Source organism: Polypterus senegalus, chromosome 2 (assembly GCF_016835505.1).
Source record: "Polypterus senegalus isolate Bchr_013 chromosome 2, ASM1683550v1, whole genome shotgun sequence".
Lineage (NCBI taxonomy): Eukaryota > Metazoa > Chordata > Cladistia > Polypteriformes > Polypteridae > Polypterus > Polypterus senegalus.
This window is the reverse complement of record NC_053155.1, coordinates 94,311,212-94,328,696: the sequence shown is the minus strand read 5'-3', so window position 1 is coordinate 94,328,696 and position 17,485 is coordinate 94,311,212. Positions and strand designations below refer to the sequence as shown.

General features: G+C 37.5%; 1 protein-coding gene across 1 annotated transcript in view; it reads left to right on the top strand.

The window, feature by feature from the left end:
- The window catches only part of LOC120523156 (T-lymphocyte activation antigen CD80), a 64,673-nt gene that overhangs the window by 41,200 nt on the left and 5,988 nt on the right, over positions 1-17,485 (top strand). The window contains exons 4-7 of the mRNA XM_039744174.1: positions 7,162-7,500; positions 8,345-8,626; positions 14,006-14,128; positions 16,799-16,844. Coding sequence (XP_039600108.1) covers positions 7,162-7,500; positions 8,345-8,626; positions 14,006-14,128; positions 16,799-16,844 — 790 coding nt within the window. The remainder of the gene's footprint in view (positions 1-7,161; positions 7,501-8,344; positions 8,627-14,005; positions 14,129-16,798; positions 16,845-17,485) is intronic.

The following is a 17,485-nucleotide window of genomic DNA, read 5'->3' as shown; positions in this document are numbered from 1 at the left end:
TGGTTTTAACCTGATTATTTAAAGCTACAAAATGTAAAAGGTGATTGGTTGGTTGAATAGGATACACACAGTATGTCAGTCCTGTTTAGACAAACAGTGATGGAGACCTTTGTAGTGCCTGAAGGCATCAGATCCCATTCACCTCAAGTAATTTCATAATCTCACTTTCTTTCTTGTGTTATACTTTGTTGCTCCTTCATTACAGCATTATCTAATCACATACACAAAATAATTAGAATACTACTGCTTTTTCCCAGAAATATATACAAAAAGCACATATACACAATATGAAATGCCATTTTCCCAAAATCTTAAACAAAAAAGGAAAAACTAATAAAAAACAATTTGCACATAACCAAATGATTTATCCAAAATCACACACGCACAACCTAGTTCACAGTAAGCACTAATTAGACATTGTGTTGCAAAAAGAAAGCAATGCTTCAAAATGAAATATTCTTTGGAAATAAAGGATACCACAGCTAGCGCCACAACAGAATAATCTCTATTTTTTGCAAAAATCCACATATAATTATGTTTGTGCAGTAATGTGAGATGTGAATACTGTTCATAATACTATACACATAATAATAATAATAATTCATTGCATTTCTATAGCAAAGTGTGCACTACTCAAAGTGCTTTACATAGACAGAGTGCAACAACTTTGTTGTACCCGTCTGAATGTTGCGACAGCAGCCATTATTGAGTCAGTACACTCACAAGACATTAGCTGTTAGGTGGTAAAGGAAGACCAGAGTAGTTAGCCAATTAGAGACTGGGATGATTAGGGGGCCAGAGTGGATTTGTTTCATGATGGACAATGTAACCAGGACATCAAGATAAAAACTACACTTTTTTCAAAAAATGCCCAGGGATCTTTAATGACAACAGAGAGTCAGGACCTCGGTTTCAAGCTTCATCTGAAGGACAGCATCGCATTTAGAGCACAGTGTCCCTGTCACTGCACTGGGGCATTAGAATCCACACACAGAGCACAGGGTAAGTGACACCTGCTCGTCGCACCAACACCTCTTCCAGTAACCACCCTTGCTTTTCCTAGATCAGCTCCCATCCAAGTACTAGCTAGGCCCACCCAAGCTTAGCTTCAGGTGGAAGGCCTGTTCTGAAGTTGCAGGTGGTATGCTATACCAAGAAAACAAACACAAAAAACTGAATCATGCCAGTGTTGTGTAGCATACAATACAGTACAGAAAGAACAGGAGAGAGGCAAACAGAAACAGAAGCATTATCCTGCCTATCATGATTCTAGCTACGGAATAATGGCTGAAATTGAAATTGAAATACTTCCTTGTCTTCTGCATCTTTCCCTTATTCCCCACCATGATGCTCTTTCTTGTTGTATTGTTTACCCACCTGTGATTCATATAGGGAACAGAGTAAGCAAGTTGGGTTCATTGTGCTTGTATAGGTAATGTGTTTTTTGGCACATTGGCACACTATTTTGAGTTTTTGATTTATGACTGAGACATTTCTATTATTGTTATTAGAGGTTTACGGCCAGAAATGCTTCCTCATTAATATTCCTAAGTGTTAGTAAAATCTACCTTAATTAATAAATGAAATTGCGAGCATCATTTTCTGAAAAATACAATACAGTCCTGAATTGGATTTTTTAGTTTTGAGATTGTTATATTTTATTATTTGATATTTATGTAATATATAATATACACCATGTTCACTACATGATGACCAGGATGGGCCCTGACTCCTAACAATCCAGTAATGGATATGAATTGTTATCACATATTAATTTGCTGTGTATTGCTGGGTAACTTCTAATTAAATATGAGGCTAATGTTTTGTTTTTTTTAAAGTTTGAAAAACCTATAGGTAGCTAGAGAAGAGCAATGTCAACCTGAACATCCCTGATTAAGACTTAACGTACAAAGCATTGTACCTTTAAGCTCATATGTAAGTGGCAATGCAAACTTCATACACTAACAGAGGGCAACTCAAGATGAATACTGTCCTACAAATACAGTAGCTGTGCCATGTGCTATTGGGTTCTTAGGATGATGAGGAGTAGTGGTGGGCCACATATGTTTGGTTCTTTCCACAAAAAATGGGTTGCATGACAGACTTGAATGACTGATTATATTTGGCCGTTTCAAAGGGTATATTGTACAGGAAGTTGTACACTCTGTGTCAGAACGTACTGTACAACTGGTCTACCAATAGTGGGATACATTCGGCCAATTGCTAATCATTGCCAAAACTGTGGTCAAAAGTCTGTGCTTACAGAGAGGGACCATCATTGAAGACCGAGTTTACAGACAGGGACCATCACTGAAGACCGTGCTTACAGACAGGGACCATCACTGAAGACCATCCTTACAGACAGGGACCATCACTGAAGACAGTGCTTACAGACAGGCACCATCACTGAAGACCGTGCTTACAGACAGGGACCATCACTGAAGACCGAGCCTACAGACAGGGACCATCACTGAAGACCGAGCTTACAGACAGGGACCATCACTGAAGACCGAGCTTACAGACAGGGACAATCACCATGTGTCATACGTTGTGACAGCAAAAATTGTTGCAGTTAATATAGGACCACAAGAAGACATTCATAACAGAACACCCAGAAGAGAACCTCATGCAATGAATCTCTTAAATAGAGAACTGCGGAACAGGCCCTTGCTAACAGACATTCACAAAGCTGCATGGTTACAATGGAAACGGAGCCACAAACACTGGGCTTCTGAAGCCTGGAAATGTGTTATTTGGTTTGATTGGTTGCGTTTTTGCTTGTGCTTGAATGATGCGAGGCAACGGGTACATCATAAGCCGCATGAATCCTTCCATGAGGATTGTGTGCAAAGTTCTATTCAAGCAGGGCTCAGCTCTCTGATGTTCTAGGGTTATTTCAGTTATAAGCAAATGGGTCATATGGTTGAGATGATGGTGCACTTGAACCAGAAAGCTACATTTGGCTTTCTGGTTCAACCATGTGTTACCTTTTCTGTTGCATGCATAGGGCTGAAACTGTGCATAATTGGAATAAAGAACATTCTTTTTTTTATATATATATTTTTTTATTAATTTTATTGCAATCCATACAAAGCAATCAAGTTTTAACAAAAAAGAAAAATTGAGTTAAGAACAGATCGATCCCCACCCCTGAGAGAGAGCAAGCCAAGCGTAAAATTTAAGGCTTGTAAACATACCTAAATTAATAAATTCTCTGTGCTTTATGAACTTATTTTAAAATATTACTGATTAGATTCTACCATGTTTTGAAAAAAGTCTGTACGGATCCTCTAACTGAGTACAGTATTTGATTTTTTCCAATTTCAAATAATATAACACATCGGTTTCCCACTGACTTAAAAGAGGAGAGTTTGGGCTCTTCCAGTTTATCAGAATAAGTCTGCGTGCCAAAAGTGTAGTGAATGCAATCACAATTTGTTTGTCTTTCTCCACTTTAAGCCCCTCTGGAAGAACCCCAAACAGCTATTAATGGGTTAGGAGGAATTGTGAGTCCAAGGCTGTCTGAGAGGTAATTAAAAATTTTTGTCCAGAATAATGTTAATTTGGTGCAGGCCCAGAACATGTGACCCAGTGAGGCTGGGACTTGGTTGCAACGTTCGCAGGTTGGATCATGCCCTGGAAACATTTTGGAGAGTTTTAGTCGAGACAGATGTACTCGATATATAATTTTAAGTTGTATAATTGTATGCTTTGCGCATATGGAGCTCGAGTGAATTCTCTGCATTGCTACTTTCCACTCCTTTTCTGATATATTGAGAATAAAGAACATTCTAAAGCATTCTTGCATTTCAACTGACGTGCAAATTCCCTAGATTTCAAACCCATAGAAAATCTATGCGACTATTTGGAGGAATGAGTGAAACTCCGCCACAGCCAATCCACCCAATTTGGCCAAACTACAGTATTTGGTGCTGGAAGAGTGGATTAAAATGGATGTCACCTACATCTATAAACTGGTGGCATCCATGCCAGATAGAATTGCAGCTGTTCTTAGGTCTCACAGAGGAGTTATACACTATTTGGCAAGATTTAGCTAGTGGTGACTAAATTTATGTCTGGTGAGCTTATTTTTTCATTTTTTCATGAAGGGGATAATCTTTACCTATTTTATTGTCTGCAGTTAGCCTTTGCTAATTTGATTAATAATACTCTATATGACATTATTCATTTATGACAGGCTTTTGTTAGTAACTTTAAAGTACAATACCTAGCAACCTATTTCCTGGAAAGATCATCATGTATTTCGACCCCAAAATAGGTACTCTAAGTTTCTTGGAGAATCTTCATGTGTACAATATTTCATCCCTTACAAATTTGTCATTTGATTAACTAATTCTAAAGTTACACTGTGCACATTGCTGGAATACAGAGTATTGATAGCTATAAATTGGGACTTTACATTTATCATTAATCACATGAGTTCTATTAAAAACAAACACAAGATGACCAATCAGATGCTCACATATTGTAAATCTAAAGCCCATGTCAACACAAGTGCTGGCAGGACATCTTACTTTAGTGTTGTAAGCACATGAAAATTACAGACCTCAGAAAAACAGCCCTAGCTCAAGCGTAAAATGTGTCCTTCCAACACAACAATCAGCCCATCTTCTTCAGTTATACACAGTTTATTCCTTTTTTTTTTTGTAAATTCTATAAAACTGTCAATGACATTCATTTTTTATTTTGCGTTTTTGGTCAGGGGTTTGTGTAAATAGTGTGTTCTCGCCCATGCCCTATTATCATTGCATATCTGAGTTGAGTAGCTGTGTAAGGCCTCATCTTTTGCAACTTCTGCAGAACTGCTCTATGCTTGATCAGGTTTTCTGTGGGTGAAGGATATGGGTGTGAAGTCTAATGCCTGCATCACAGCAGGGAACTTGAAAATGTGAAAAGAAAGTTAAATTTCACAGATGAATCATTGTAAGTCAACCAACCGATCATAGAAACCCACCTCTTTTTCCTGTCCTGTATTGGCTCCTGGAAAATCAGGTCATCCTGTACATAACTATTACATCTTTTTGAAACCACAACTGATAAGAAATACAAGCATAAACTGCAGCAACCGTGTTTTTTTTTGCCAGTCAATTTAAGTGTATACGTGTAAAAACAAAGAGCAGTTTAATGGAAAAAAGGTCAGTGGTGCACCATCAAAGGGGAAAGAAGGACAAGCATAGTGGAGTGCTTGCGAAAACAAAAATACTTCACACTGTACACCTCCCCCGGGTGACGACTTAATGGTTGCCTTCCATGTTAGTCTACTGGTTGGTGTGCTGAAGAAGATCATAGACAAATGTGAAAAATGATCACTGCTCAGTTATTTCAGTCATGGACTACTAAAAGCATCTGAAGCAGGGGTGTGACTATCTGCAAGGTTGCCAGCTCAAATCCTGATACTGCCAGAATGGATCCTACTCTGCTGAGCTTTTGATCAAGTCTATTAACCTGAAAATTGCTCCAGGGTACTGTACAATGGCTGAACCCGCGCTCTGACCCCCAAAAGTTTTGCAAAAAGACAATTTCCCCACAGGGGTTAATAAAGTACATCAAATCAAATTTAAAAAAATGTGACAGGCACATAGCACATTGAGAACAAATATCATAGGAAAAAAATAAATATAATGTACATGTGCCACCAGCGTTGTTGTGCACTTTGAATCTGTGCAGTCACAATGGTTTAATGGCAGATGCATACTCAATTCACATGATTATGCTCAGCACAATTGTTACAGTTTCATGTGGCAAACTAATACCTGTATAAACCATTATTCTGAAGAGACATCTTTGACTTGAAAAATATCGAACTTGCTGGTTAACTGCCAGGAGCATCTAGGAATTGTCTCTGAATTTCTGAACTTGTGCCACATTTAATATTTAAATGATCACATCTCCAATGATCTTTCTGTATACTTGTTTTAAGAGACACTCCCAAACACCTCTGAATGTGAAATGTTACCTACTTAGACCTTTGGCTGGCTAAGTTTACAAATGTTCACACCTGCCTCAACTTAACCCATCCATCCATTATCCAACCCGCTATATCCTAACTACAGGATCATGAGGGTCTGCTGGAGCCAATCCCAGCCAGCACAGGGCGCAAGGCAGGAAACAAACCCCGGGCAGGGCGCCAGCACACCACAGGGCAGCCTCAACTTAACCATTGTTTTCTTTTCCTTTAATTTAAATGAGGCTTTTAGCATTTACTCTGCTACATAGGGGTATGCTCAGCCACTATATATTTTATATATTGCAGCGACAGATGGCACTGACTTCCCACGAGACTCTGCAGTGCTGCAGCTAAAATTAAACTTATTGAAGATTTAATTTATGCTGTATTTTAAAATAGTTCTTGTGTTTAATGTTAGGTTATAGCTTTTGGTAATGGGAGTGTTTTATTAAAGTTTAAAAGGAAGCCTATCACTACTAATTGATGCTGTCTGGTGTATGAGTCTGGAGTTTAGTATTGCCATTGTGTAGTGATAATGTTACTTGAATGTACAACTCTACCAGTATTAAAAGAAAAAGTGTTTTTTTATACATTGAGTGTGTCTATGTGTCACAATATATTTTATGTTCAGTTTTTTTATCTTGATTTATTTTCAGATGTTATAATCAAAGGTTACACCTCATGTATAATCTGTGTGTTTTGGCCTGGATGTTGAAAATGGTGTGCTGTATTTGTTTTGCTAACTAAGCAAATCTTTAGGCTTGGTGTGTGTGTGTGTGTGCCCTGCGGTGGGCTGGCGCCCTGCCCAGGGTTTGTTTCCTGCCTTGCGCACTGTGTTGGCTGGGATTGGCTCCAGCAGACCCTTGTGACCCTGTAGTTAGGATATAGCGGGTTGGATATTGGATGGATGGAATGGTTAGACTAGAGGAGTCAGAGAAAAGCCAAAAGGACAGTGTGTTCAAGTGTTGGTGTTGGGTACATTCACAAGTAAAAAATGACTCCCGGCTTCTTGCATCATCCTTTAACTTGTTTGGAACCTAATTATGAATGATAAAGACTTTTTAAGAAGTACAAAAGCCAACTAAAGAATGAAGGTTTGTCCTGTCATACCTGTAAGGTTGCATTATTTTAAGGATCATTCTGTCTCTCAGTTTTAAAATCTTTACTGTTTTGTTTACTTTTGTTTATGTCAGTGAATCTGGTGGGAATTTATGGAAAAAATATTGATTTTCCCTGCCACTCCTCCAAGTTCTCTCTAGAAAAGGTCAACCGTGTTTACTTTCAAAAAAAAGTCATTGATGGAACTCCAGAGTTTTTGAACGGATACATAAAGAAGGAAAATAAGATCAACACAGAAGATCTGCAACCTTTCGTCTCCGAGAAATACAAGAACCGTACTTACATGGATATTCAGAACAATGTCATAACTCTTAAGAACGTCACAATTGAAGACACTGGAGATTATGAATGTTATTTATTAAATTCCTCAAAACAAAATGAAGACAAAATAAATTTCCATCTGTCCATTATTGGTAAGTATCTCTGGCACTTTTTTTTAAAAGACATTTTGCTGAACTTGAATTGTAATGTGACTGGATTTATGACTCCTAGATGTTAAGGCCACTCACAAATTGTGCACTTCTGCCATCTGCTGGTTACGAGGAGTATTATTATTATTACAATACATAAAAATGTAACTGAATTCTAAATCCCCATTAGAACAATTTTGTCAAGAACAGGCCTTTCTGCCTAACAAGCCTATTCACTTAATTTCTTCAAAGTAGGATTGAGTTGAGATGTGAAGATCCCTAAAGTCCTACTCTCTACCACACTACTTGGTAATTTATACAAATTATCTATGGTTCTGAAGTAAAGTAAAACTTTCTAAACGTTATGTGATATTTGCCCTTGCCCAAGTATTTCTCTGTGTTCTTGTTGAAGGATTCATTGTAAAGTAACTAGCTGGCATCACTGTATCAGTTCCTTTCATAATTTTAAACACTTCAGTCATAACTCCACTTTATCTTCTTTTATTCTTAAAACTTTATAAACATAGCATCATATTAGAATTCTTAAATATTTCTATGTGTAGTGTATATATATTTCTATATATGGTAAATATTCCTAGTCTCTTCTATACATAATTTCATTGATTCCTTGTGAGTATAGTGGAGGACAAAAAGAAATTCCTTATTGAAGTTGTAAGAAATCAGTCTTTCGTAACCTGAAGTAAATGTCTTTATGGTTGTCATCATTGTACCTATACTGAAAAGTATTCATTTTTAGTGTTTTTATCAATTTTTTTTATTCCTAAAGAGAATATTGAGATATGTGCCTAAAATGAATTATTACTAATCTTTGAAATTTTCTTTGCAGCTAATCTCACTCGACCAGAGATCTCAGTGAATAAAGATAATCCATTCTCATGCAATGCAACATTCACCTGCTCTGCCAGTGGCATATACCCTAAACCAGAACTAAGGTGGCACTTCACCCCAAACATCTCCTCTATTGAATGGATGGTTATTGATAGCAACTCTTCCATTGACCCTCAAAATGGTCTTTATTATGTATCCAGCACGATCGTGATACTGAGCAACAGAAGTATAAATATCAGCTGCTCCATTCATGATGACGTCTCCCTTGAAACTGAACTCTGTACGTATCTGTTATCAAATAAAAAGTGTCATGTCTCGCACTGGTCAAGGTAATCAAGTGTTTAAGCTATATGTGATGATGAATGGAAACTATTCAGGGGTTTCCCATAATTTTTGATTTATATCACCTAAGCTTATCTAATAATAATAATAATAATAATAATACATTTTATTTATTTGTAGGTGCCTTTTTAAACACTCAAGGACACTAAACAATAGACAAAACACAGATTATAAACAAAAGTAAAATACAGAAGATAAAAGCAGACAGAGCAATTGTAATCAAGAGAAAAAGCAGTCTTAAACAAATGAGTTTTAAGTTTAGATTTGAAAAGTGAAAATGATTCAACATTTCTAAGCTCAGGTGGTAGTGAGCTCCAAAGCTGAGGAGCAGAGCAACTGAACGCTCTGCTCCCCATAGTGGATAGATGGACGAAGGGGACAGTCAGGTGGATGGAGGAAGAGGATCTAAGGGCACGGGAGGGAATGGCACCATGGAAGAGGTCAGACAGACATGGAGGGGCGAGGTTGTGGATAGTCTTCAAAGTTAATAGGAGAATTTTGAATTGAATTCGGAACTGAACTGGAAGCCAATGAAGCTGCTGCAAAATGGGAGTGACATGGTGAATAGAGGGGGTTCTAGTAATGATGTGGGCAGCTGAATTCTGGACCAGTTGAAGCTTATAGAGAGATCTGCAAGACAAAACAAAGAAAAGGGAATTGCAATAATCCAGATGAGAAGTGACAGGGCTATGAACAAGGATAGCAGTGGTGTGGGGAGTGAGGGAGGGGCGAATACGATTAATGTTACGCAAGTGGAAATATGCAGACTGGGAGATGTTATTGATGTGGGACTGAAAGGATAATGTACTGTTAAGGATGACACCCAGACCTGTGGAGAAGGGGAGACAGAGGAATTATCAATAACAAATGAAAAATGATCAGTTTTGGATAATGTTGATTTTGTACCAATGAGGAGAACCTAAGTTTTGTCACTATTTAATTTAAGAAAACTGAAAAGAAAAGCAAGATTTGATTCTGCTATGCAATCAATAAGTGAGGAGGGTGGAAAGAAAGCAGTAGGTTTGCTAGCGAGACAGAGCTGGGTGTCATCAGCATAACAGTGGAAGCTAATGTTATATTTACGAAAGATATTGCCAAGGGAAAGGAGATAAATAATGAAAAGGAGAGGCCCCAGGACAGAGCCCTGGGGCACACCTGAAGTAACAGCGGTGGGTTGGGATATGAAAGTTTTAAGCTGAATGAACTGAGTGCGGCCTGAGAGGTAGGATCTGAAGCAATCTAGTGGAGTGTGGGTAATGTCAATCGAAGATAATCTATTGAGAAGTGTAGTGCGACAAATAGTGTCAAAGGCTGCACTCAGATCAAGGAGGATGAGAATAGTAATTAAACCAGAATCACTTTATCTGTTTAATAATCTGCTGTAATATGTTACATTTACAATGGTTTTAAATGCTAGTGGCAATTCATATTAGCCATTATGCTGCAACTACCTGTCTGATTATTAAATGGAAAAACAATGTAGGAACAGAACTCACTGAATTGTTAGGCGTTGCAACAATAATGTTCAGAGTCCCAAAGTAGTGTAAACATTTGATACCCATTGTATCAAAAGTCCATTAGAGAATAAAATGCAGCCCAGGCTCAAAGTTGCTGACTTTCACAAATCTTCTTCTTCTGCCGGCTGCTCCTGTTAGGGGTTGCCACAGCGTATCATCTTCTTCCATATCTTCCTATCCTCTACATCTTGCTTTGTCACACCCATCACCTGCATGTCCTCTCTCACCACATCCATAAACCTTCTCTTAGTCCTTCCTCTTTTCCTCTTACCTGGCAGCTCTATCTTTAACATCCTTTCACAAATGATAGTTTCTTATTTGGATACCAATCCATTTCTGCCTTTGGAATGCTTTTCAGGATTTAGTTTGTGAATTCAAAGCTAAACAGTGTTACATTTAGTTTGGTTTAATTCTGAAATTAAATTCACCACCACACTACTTGGTAATTAGTTCCAGGTGTGTATGGATCTTTGTTTGAAGAAAACCTTTCTAATAGTTGTGCAAAATCTGCCCAACCGTGTCTCTGTGTTCTTGTTAAAAAATGTATTGTAAAGTAACAGCTGGTAACCACGGTACTAATTACTTTCATAACTTAAATAATTTTAAACACTTTTATCATGTCATCTTAGTTTGCTTAAATTAAAACTGTTTCTCAGTCTCTATCCATAGCTCATTCCTTTCAGTACCTGAATCAGCCTAGTCACTCTCCTCTAGATTTTCCCTGGCACTGCTACTCCTTTTATGTAACATGAAGACCAAAACTGTACACAACATTCTAGGTGAGGCCTCACCAGTGCATTATAAAACTTAGGCTTAGCCTTATTTGACTTGTACTCCACACATCATGCTATATAACATCATCCTATTAGCCTTCTTGATCCCTCCTATTCACTGAAATAGTAAAAAGTATTGAGTCCACTATGAGTGATAATTTTAGATCCTTCTGATTAGAAAATCACGATCTTCCCAAGAGAGTTGTTGTGTTCCTTTACATCAGGGGTTCTCAAACTCGGTCCGGGGGGACCCCTGTAGCTGCAGGTTTTTGTTCCAACCAGATTCCCAATCAGTGAGAACACCTGATCTCACTTAATTAGCTGGTATTATTTATCTTTTATTCTACATTCAGAAAAGCACAGCAGCATGCTTTTTACATGTATAAGAAACTTGGAAATATTTCTGTTTTTGCTATGGATTTAAATGCTTAACTCTCTTATATTTCGCCCTTTCTCTGTGCAGTTTGCTCCCTTCATTGAATCTTAATAATGACAATTAAAAACTAGCAGAGCAGAAACACAAGCAAACAACACTCAATCGTGAAAGGACGCAACTACTACCACAAAGTAGTAAATAACCGATTAATTAAACAATTAGAACACCTAGAAAAGTAGAATGACAAGATGAAAATACTGTTAAAAAGAAAAACATTCATATAACTGCTTAGTACATTTTAATACTTTTTTTTTTTTTACCAAACTTAGTTTTCTAATTTGTATATTGTTCCCAAAACAGGGAATCTGGGAAACAACAGTTCACTTAATTAGTCCAGGAGTCCAATTAAAAACAGAGGCTGGTTGGAACAAAAACCTGCAGCCACAGGGGTCCCCCAGGTCCAAGTTTGAGAACCCCTGCATTAGAGAACTCAACTTGATGTGCCTTGTTGTTATCCAGCAAAACCCTAATCAATCAACTACCAAAATTATTCTAAACAATCCATTATTTATAATTACTGTATAAGTAACACCTACAGTATAGAGAAAACATCAAAAAATTAAATGACAAAAAATAACAGATTAGCTATCACATGTGCCATGGTCCTTTTTCAATGCTCAAAAGAATATTTTTTGAAATCAGGATCATGCAGAAAGTAGAAAAGCAGCCATCTTAACAACCCAGCCTCACTAGTGTGAGGTGCTTTGCAGCAACAAAAAGCTCATAAAATGTTGTCAACAGGCAATGACATTGATGTAGAAGTAAGACAGATGGAGATCTGAATTAAACCTGGACAGAACAGATGATTGAAGAGCAAAATAACGAGAAACACAAGAGAACAGATCACAGTGGTAAACAGAGCCCCCATAAGAATAGCACAAGATAATTATCAGAACCTCATGGAAGTCAATGACCTAATGTATGCAACTTCTGCCATTATAGCTGGCAAGATGAAGGACAGAACAATGCCTTAAACTGTCAGTAGACATTAGACCACAGTGAATGAGAAAATTATTTATAATACACCAAATCAAAATCAAACCTGAAAAGATACTCAAGAAGCCTGCCGTGGCCTATTGTAACTTTAAGGTGAGTCTTCTGAAACTCTAAACATAACTGAACATTTTCATAAAAACAGCTAATCTAAAGCCATCATTGTTTTCCACAATAACCAAGTGAACAGATTCAAAAAAGAGAAAAATGCTTTTGAGCATATCAACATCAGTGCATCAAGCAGACCCAATGGTTAGTGACATAAATAAAGATATTTAGCCAGCTCATAAATAGAAATCTCCTAGATCAGGCAAACTGTAGGCAATTTACATGGTCTTTACCATGCTCTCTAAAATGAGACATTTAAAGAACCAAACAGTATTCCTGAGTGTTTAATAATTGGTGCAAGCTTCTCTCAAAACACAAGGATCCAAAGATGTGAAAAACTAAAGTAGGACTTTTTGCCATCCCACACTTCACAAATAATTGAGGAAGCCACCAACCATTCACTGAAGATCAGGATTGTGAGGCATGGATATGTCTGTCCAAAAGAACAAAAAATATACGACTATGATTGGATATTTTTGCTGAGGTGGATGTACAACAAAGGACAAAATCATATTTGGGCACTAAGGTTCATAGCAGACATCCAAATCTGATATCCGGATTTCTAGATTGAGACAAAAGAAGTGAAATTCATGCTGGGGTAGGGCTGCTTAAATTCTTACTTGACATTTTATGCAGATTTATTTTTTTTTTTAAATGCTTCCTCATTTAAAGATCAAATAACTAGCAATTGGTATCCCTGAATTAATAGAATATGCTAATACCTGATGCAACATACTGGCACAAGTGCAAAAGCACCTAGTAATAGTTGCCATAGATTTGACAACCAGTACAAAAATTAGGGTCATCTGATGTAAATAATGCAATGTTCAAAATATAAACAAAATGAGAAATGATGTCTAATCCTAAACAAACCATAGAAAAAACTGGAATATCTTAAAAACGATATTAAGGACTTTTAGGATCTGACAGTTATCCTCCCACTTGTAAAGCTTAAAGAGTTTCTAGAGCAGTGTTTCTCAATGACTGGGTTGTGACCCACTTATGGGTCATGGACTGCTGCCGGAGGGTCATAAGTTGCTATTGTTTGTAATGGTAGTGAGCAGCAGTGGGTTGAGAAGTGAGTTACTGCAGGTCACCACTCTAGACTGTTGTGTTCAATCCCCATCCAGCTTTGACAATTGTGCTCAGTTCACTGCAAGAGACCCTCCCCCTGTATGACAATCATGCTTTAATCACCGAGTGGGACCCTGCTGCCTGGTGGGTCGTAAAGACACTTACATGGGAAAAAGTGGGTTGCAACACCAAAAAGGCTGAGAAACTCTAGAGGATGTAAACAGACGTTGTTGGGTGAAATGATTGTTTTACTGGTGAAGAAATCCAAGAGAAATCTAAGTATGATGATGAAGGTCTCATTAAGGTCTATGGGGCTGCAACATGGTGACAAGTCCTGAAAAAAATGGTTATTTGTAAGAGATTCAGAGAATGTTTTCTATGGCATAATTATATTTAAGTGTTACCTTTTTTTATAGGCCGAAAGCATTCACCTGAGAGAGCAGATATCATGTGGATAATCGCCTCAGCCATAATAATAGCTCTTGTGATTCTTATCTTATTCATTATATTTGTGAAGAAGAAGAACATGTTGGCTTCAGGTATGCATTTTCTGATTAATATTCCTGTTATTGTCCATAATATGACATTACCTTCTCAGGCCTTCTGAATACAGTTCTGGGTTTTTATGCATTTTTTAGTTTCATTTTTATTCTACTGATCAATAGTATTTTACGGCTATTATTTTATAAACTTTGGGGTGGGGGGTGTCCATTTCTAATGGTGCTATATTAAATAATGAACATCTAATGTGAAGAGTTGCATGATGGACCACCTCAAAGTTCCTGTGCCTCCTGTGTATATATGAAACTCTAGTTTTCTTCCCACATCCAAAAAGGCAAGTTGTCAGATAACCTGAAATAATGCTATGGCTCATGTGCACTTTGAGGGTGACTACAATCCCACCTACTTTGTATCTTCAATTGTGTGGTAATGTGAAAAGAATCTGGTGGCATTGTGTGTGAGTGTATATTTGAGCTGGGATCTTATCTACTCTTTCTTGTGATACTGACTTAGAGAGTCAAGGGTGTCCCATAACTCAGATCTAATGACCATTATTCTTAAAGAGCCACTTAGTTGTATCATTTGTTCTGGCACTTGATTGTAAGCCTGGGGTTAATCTATCTCACTCTTGTCTGGTTGTAGCCTGAAACAGCAAGCATTCTCACAGCTGTTCTAGCAAAATGTCTCCACTATACAGTATACTGTATTATATTGTGGTAAAGAGCTTGGTGGATTATGTCCTACCAAGAAATTGAGAGCAAGTAATGTATGGAGAACATGAGACAAAGCAAAACTTGATAGACAACATGAATAAGTGGAGCAAGTATGGGCATCAGCTGCTTCAAGAGCACTTGGGTTCACTAGAGTTGTCTAGAATAGAGTTTTTAGGGACACGGATTTGATTGGAGATTTATAGAGTAGTGGCCAGTCACAGACCCATATTCATTTAAGACCAAGTAGGAACTGAGCAGGATGCTGGAACTTCTACCTCAAATGAAGTTTCCTGATGAAAGTGTTTAGCAAGTTGTGATTGTCTGCACTGTGACCTGAGACAGCTGATGTGACTCATGTAATCACATGGGACTCTCCAAGACCTGTAAAATTTGCTGAAGACTAAGGTCTGAGGGGAGTGAGGAGCACAGAGTAAGATACTGAGAGGCACTCAAGACGGAAGTGAATATGAGGGCCAATGTATAAATTTTATGCATAAAAGAGGTGTGTTGTTTTCTGGGCTTTGTGTCACCTTGCATTTTTGAGCCTGAAAAGGACAATTATTTTTAAGAACAGCTGGAGGTTAGTTTATACTTTTTTCATTATGGCTTCAGGTGCCCCAAATACAATGAAAATAATGAAAGTCTTTCAATGTAGAATAAAACAACTCATGTTCATCCATATATTGTATTAATCAATGAACTGCTGAGGGGAGTGCAAACTTCAAACTAGGCAACAAAAGGTGTGAGACAAGAACTTGCTAGATGCCAGCCTGTCACAGGAAACCCGCAGGTATGTCCATATACTGCCACTCCAAAGCAGTTAAATTATAGCAACTGACCCAGCTGGCCTGTCCATAAAGGCAAACTCTATATTTATACAAGGCAGACTCTTTACATTGGATGGAAATCTTTAGCTGCTTTTACATGCTATGAGTATTTTTGGAATTCTAATTTGTGATATCTCACATTCCCACTTTGTTGCATCCATTTGAATTTCCAATATGAGTAAAATACAAAACTGCTATTAATCTGATAGTTGAATACGATAGCTGGTGGGACAATTTGGAGAAAATATAATGCTACCCTAATTAGCCAAGTTGTGACTTCACCTTCAGTTTTACTTAAAATAAAAATAATAATCAGGCCAGCCAAAAATTAAATGCTTTGATCACACTATATTGAAGTGTTTTAACATATGTGTAACCCATTTAGTTTGCTTACTATATTCATAAAAGTAATTAAAGCTAATCCTTAAAGGAATACTCACCTCAAAAATTATATATTTGTAATATACTGCATACCCCATGTAGTTTGCAATGAAGGCTGAGAAGAAATGTTAAGATATGTTAAGATATAAGAATGTGGATTATACTATGTGTTCTTTTTCCATGGATGTTTTTATCACTGTACAGCATTGGCTTATATTCTGCCATAAACCTTTTTCTCTGCATTCTGTATGAAAGTATGAGAAAAAATAAAAAAAAAAAACTTCTCAGCCACCACAACAAAGTACTTGAGGTAAGTATTATATAAATAAATATAATTGATATAACCTAGGTGGCAACATTCCAGGATTGGCAAACCCATACACACATCTATGGGGCATTCTGGGAAATATAGTACCTTGGGGAAGCCCTAATGGGTTCCGTGGGTTTCTGGAGCTGCCCTCTGACCCATAGGTGCTCCTTCTATGCACTGTCCTAACACTGGAAGCACTCCCGGGTCCTGCATAAAAACCACTACCTCATCTCATTCAGGTAGATGTAGTCAGGTATGGAGGAAGGACAAAGCTTGCCTGGGAGGAATAGAGAAGAAAGAAATTAAAAGAATTGGATTGTGCTTTTGCAAATCTCATAAAGAAGTCATTGTATTCAGCTTAATAAAATGATTGATTTGAACCTGTGACAGTTGTCTGTGTAGTTGAGTCTGGGATATGTGGCTCAGTTACACCTCCTAGTGTATAATGACATTGAGTTTCTATTTTATATTTTTCAGCTTCAACCTCTTATCAGACTGATACTGATCAGGAAATGATTACAAGGTAAGTGATGAACTCTGACCGTAGTTAATCAGTCTACTGCATTTAACTTCTAAAGCTCTTTTTCTGGATCACAGGTGAAATTCCAGTTTTACAATTCACCATTTGAAAGACAACAATGGATGATAAATGTAATTTATTTTACTTATTGAGGATCAGTCAGCTAGAGGCTGATGATACCAAATCTTCAGTAATACTGTTAAGAGTGTGAAATGCCCCAGCTCCTATGATTTCTCATTTGATTTCGGTTGCTATGGATGAATTGTATTGTATGTAGCTGGACTTACTAGACATGCACAAGAGTGTGAGAGCCCCAAGATACTGAGCAGAAACCCACCTATGATATGCATGATGCCTGCATTAAGGAACAGGAGATGGAATTCTAGCAATATTAGTAGCTACAAAAGAAAGAAATCATCCATAGTGTCCACAGACAATAACCAGAGACATGACTCAGACCGACAAATTTGGGCGTTTCTTTTTTCTTCTTTCAGTATGCCCATGTCATTTTAATTCCTGTGATGCAGGATATACTTACTTCCACTTCGAAATGAAGGCAATGCCCTTGGACAAGACTGAGTGATTACCTTGTAAATTGTGCAGTATGGAAGTGTTATTTTAACTAAAAGAAACTTGTTAGTATA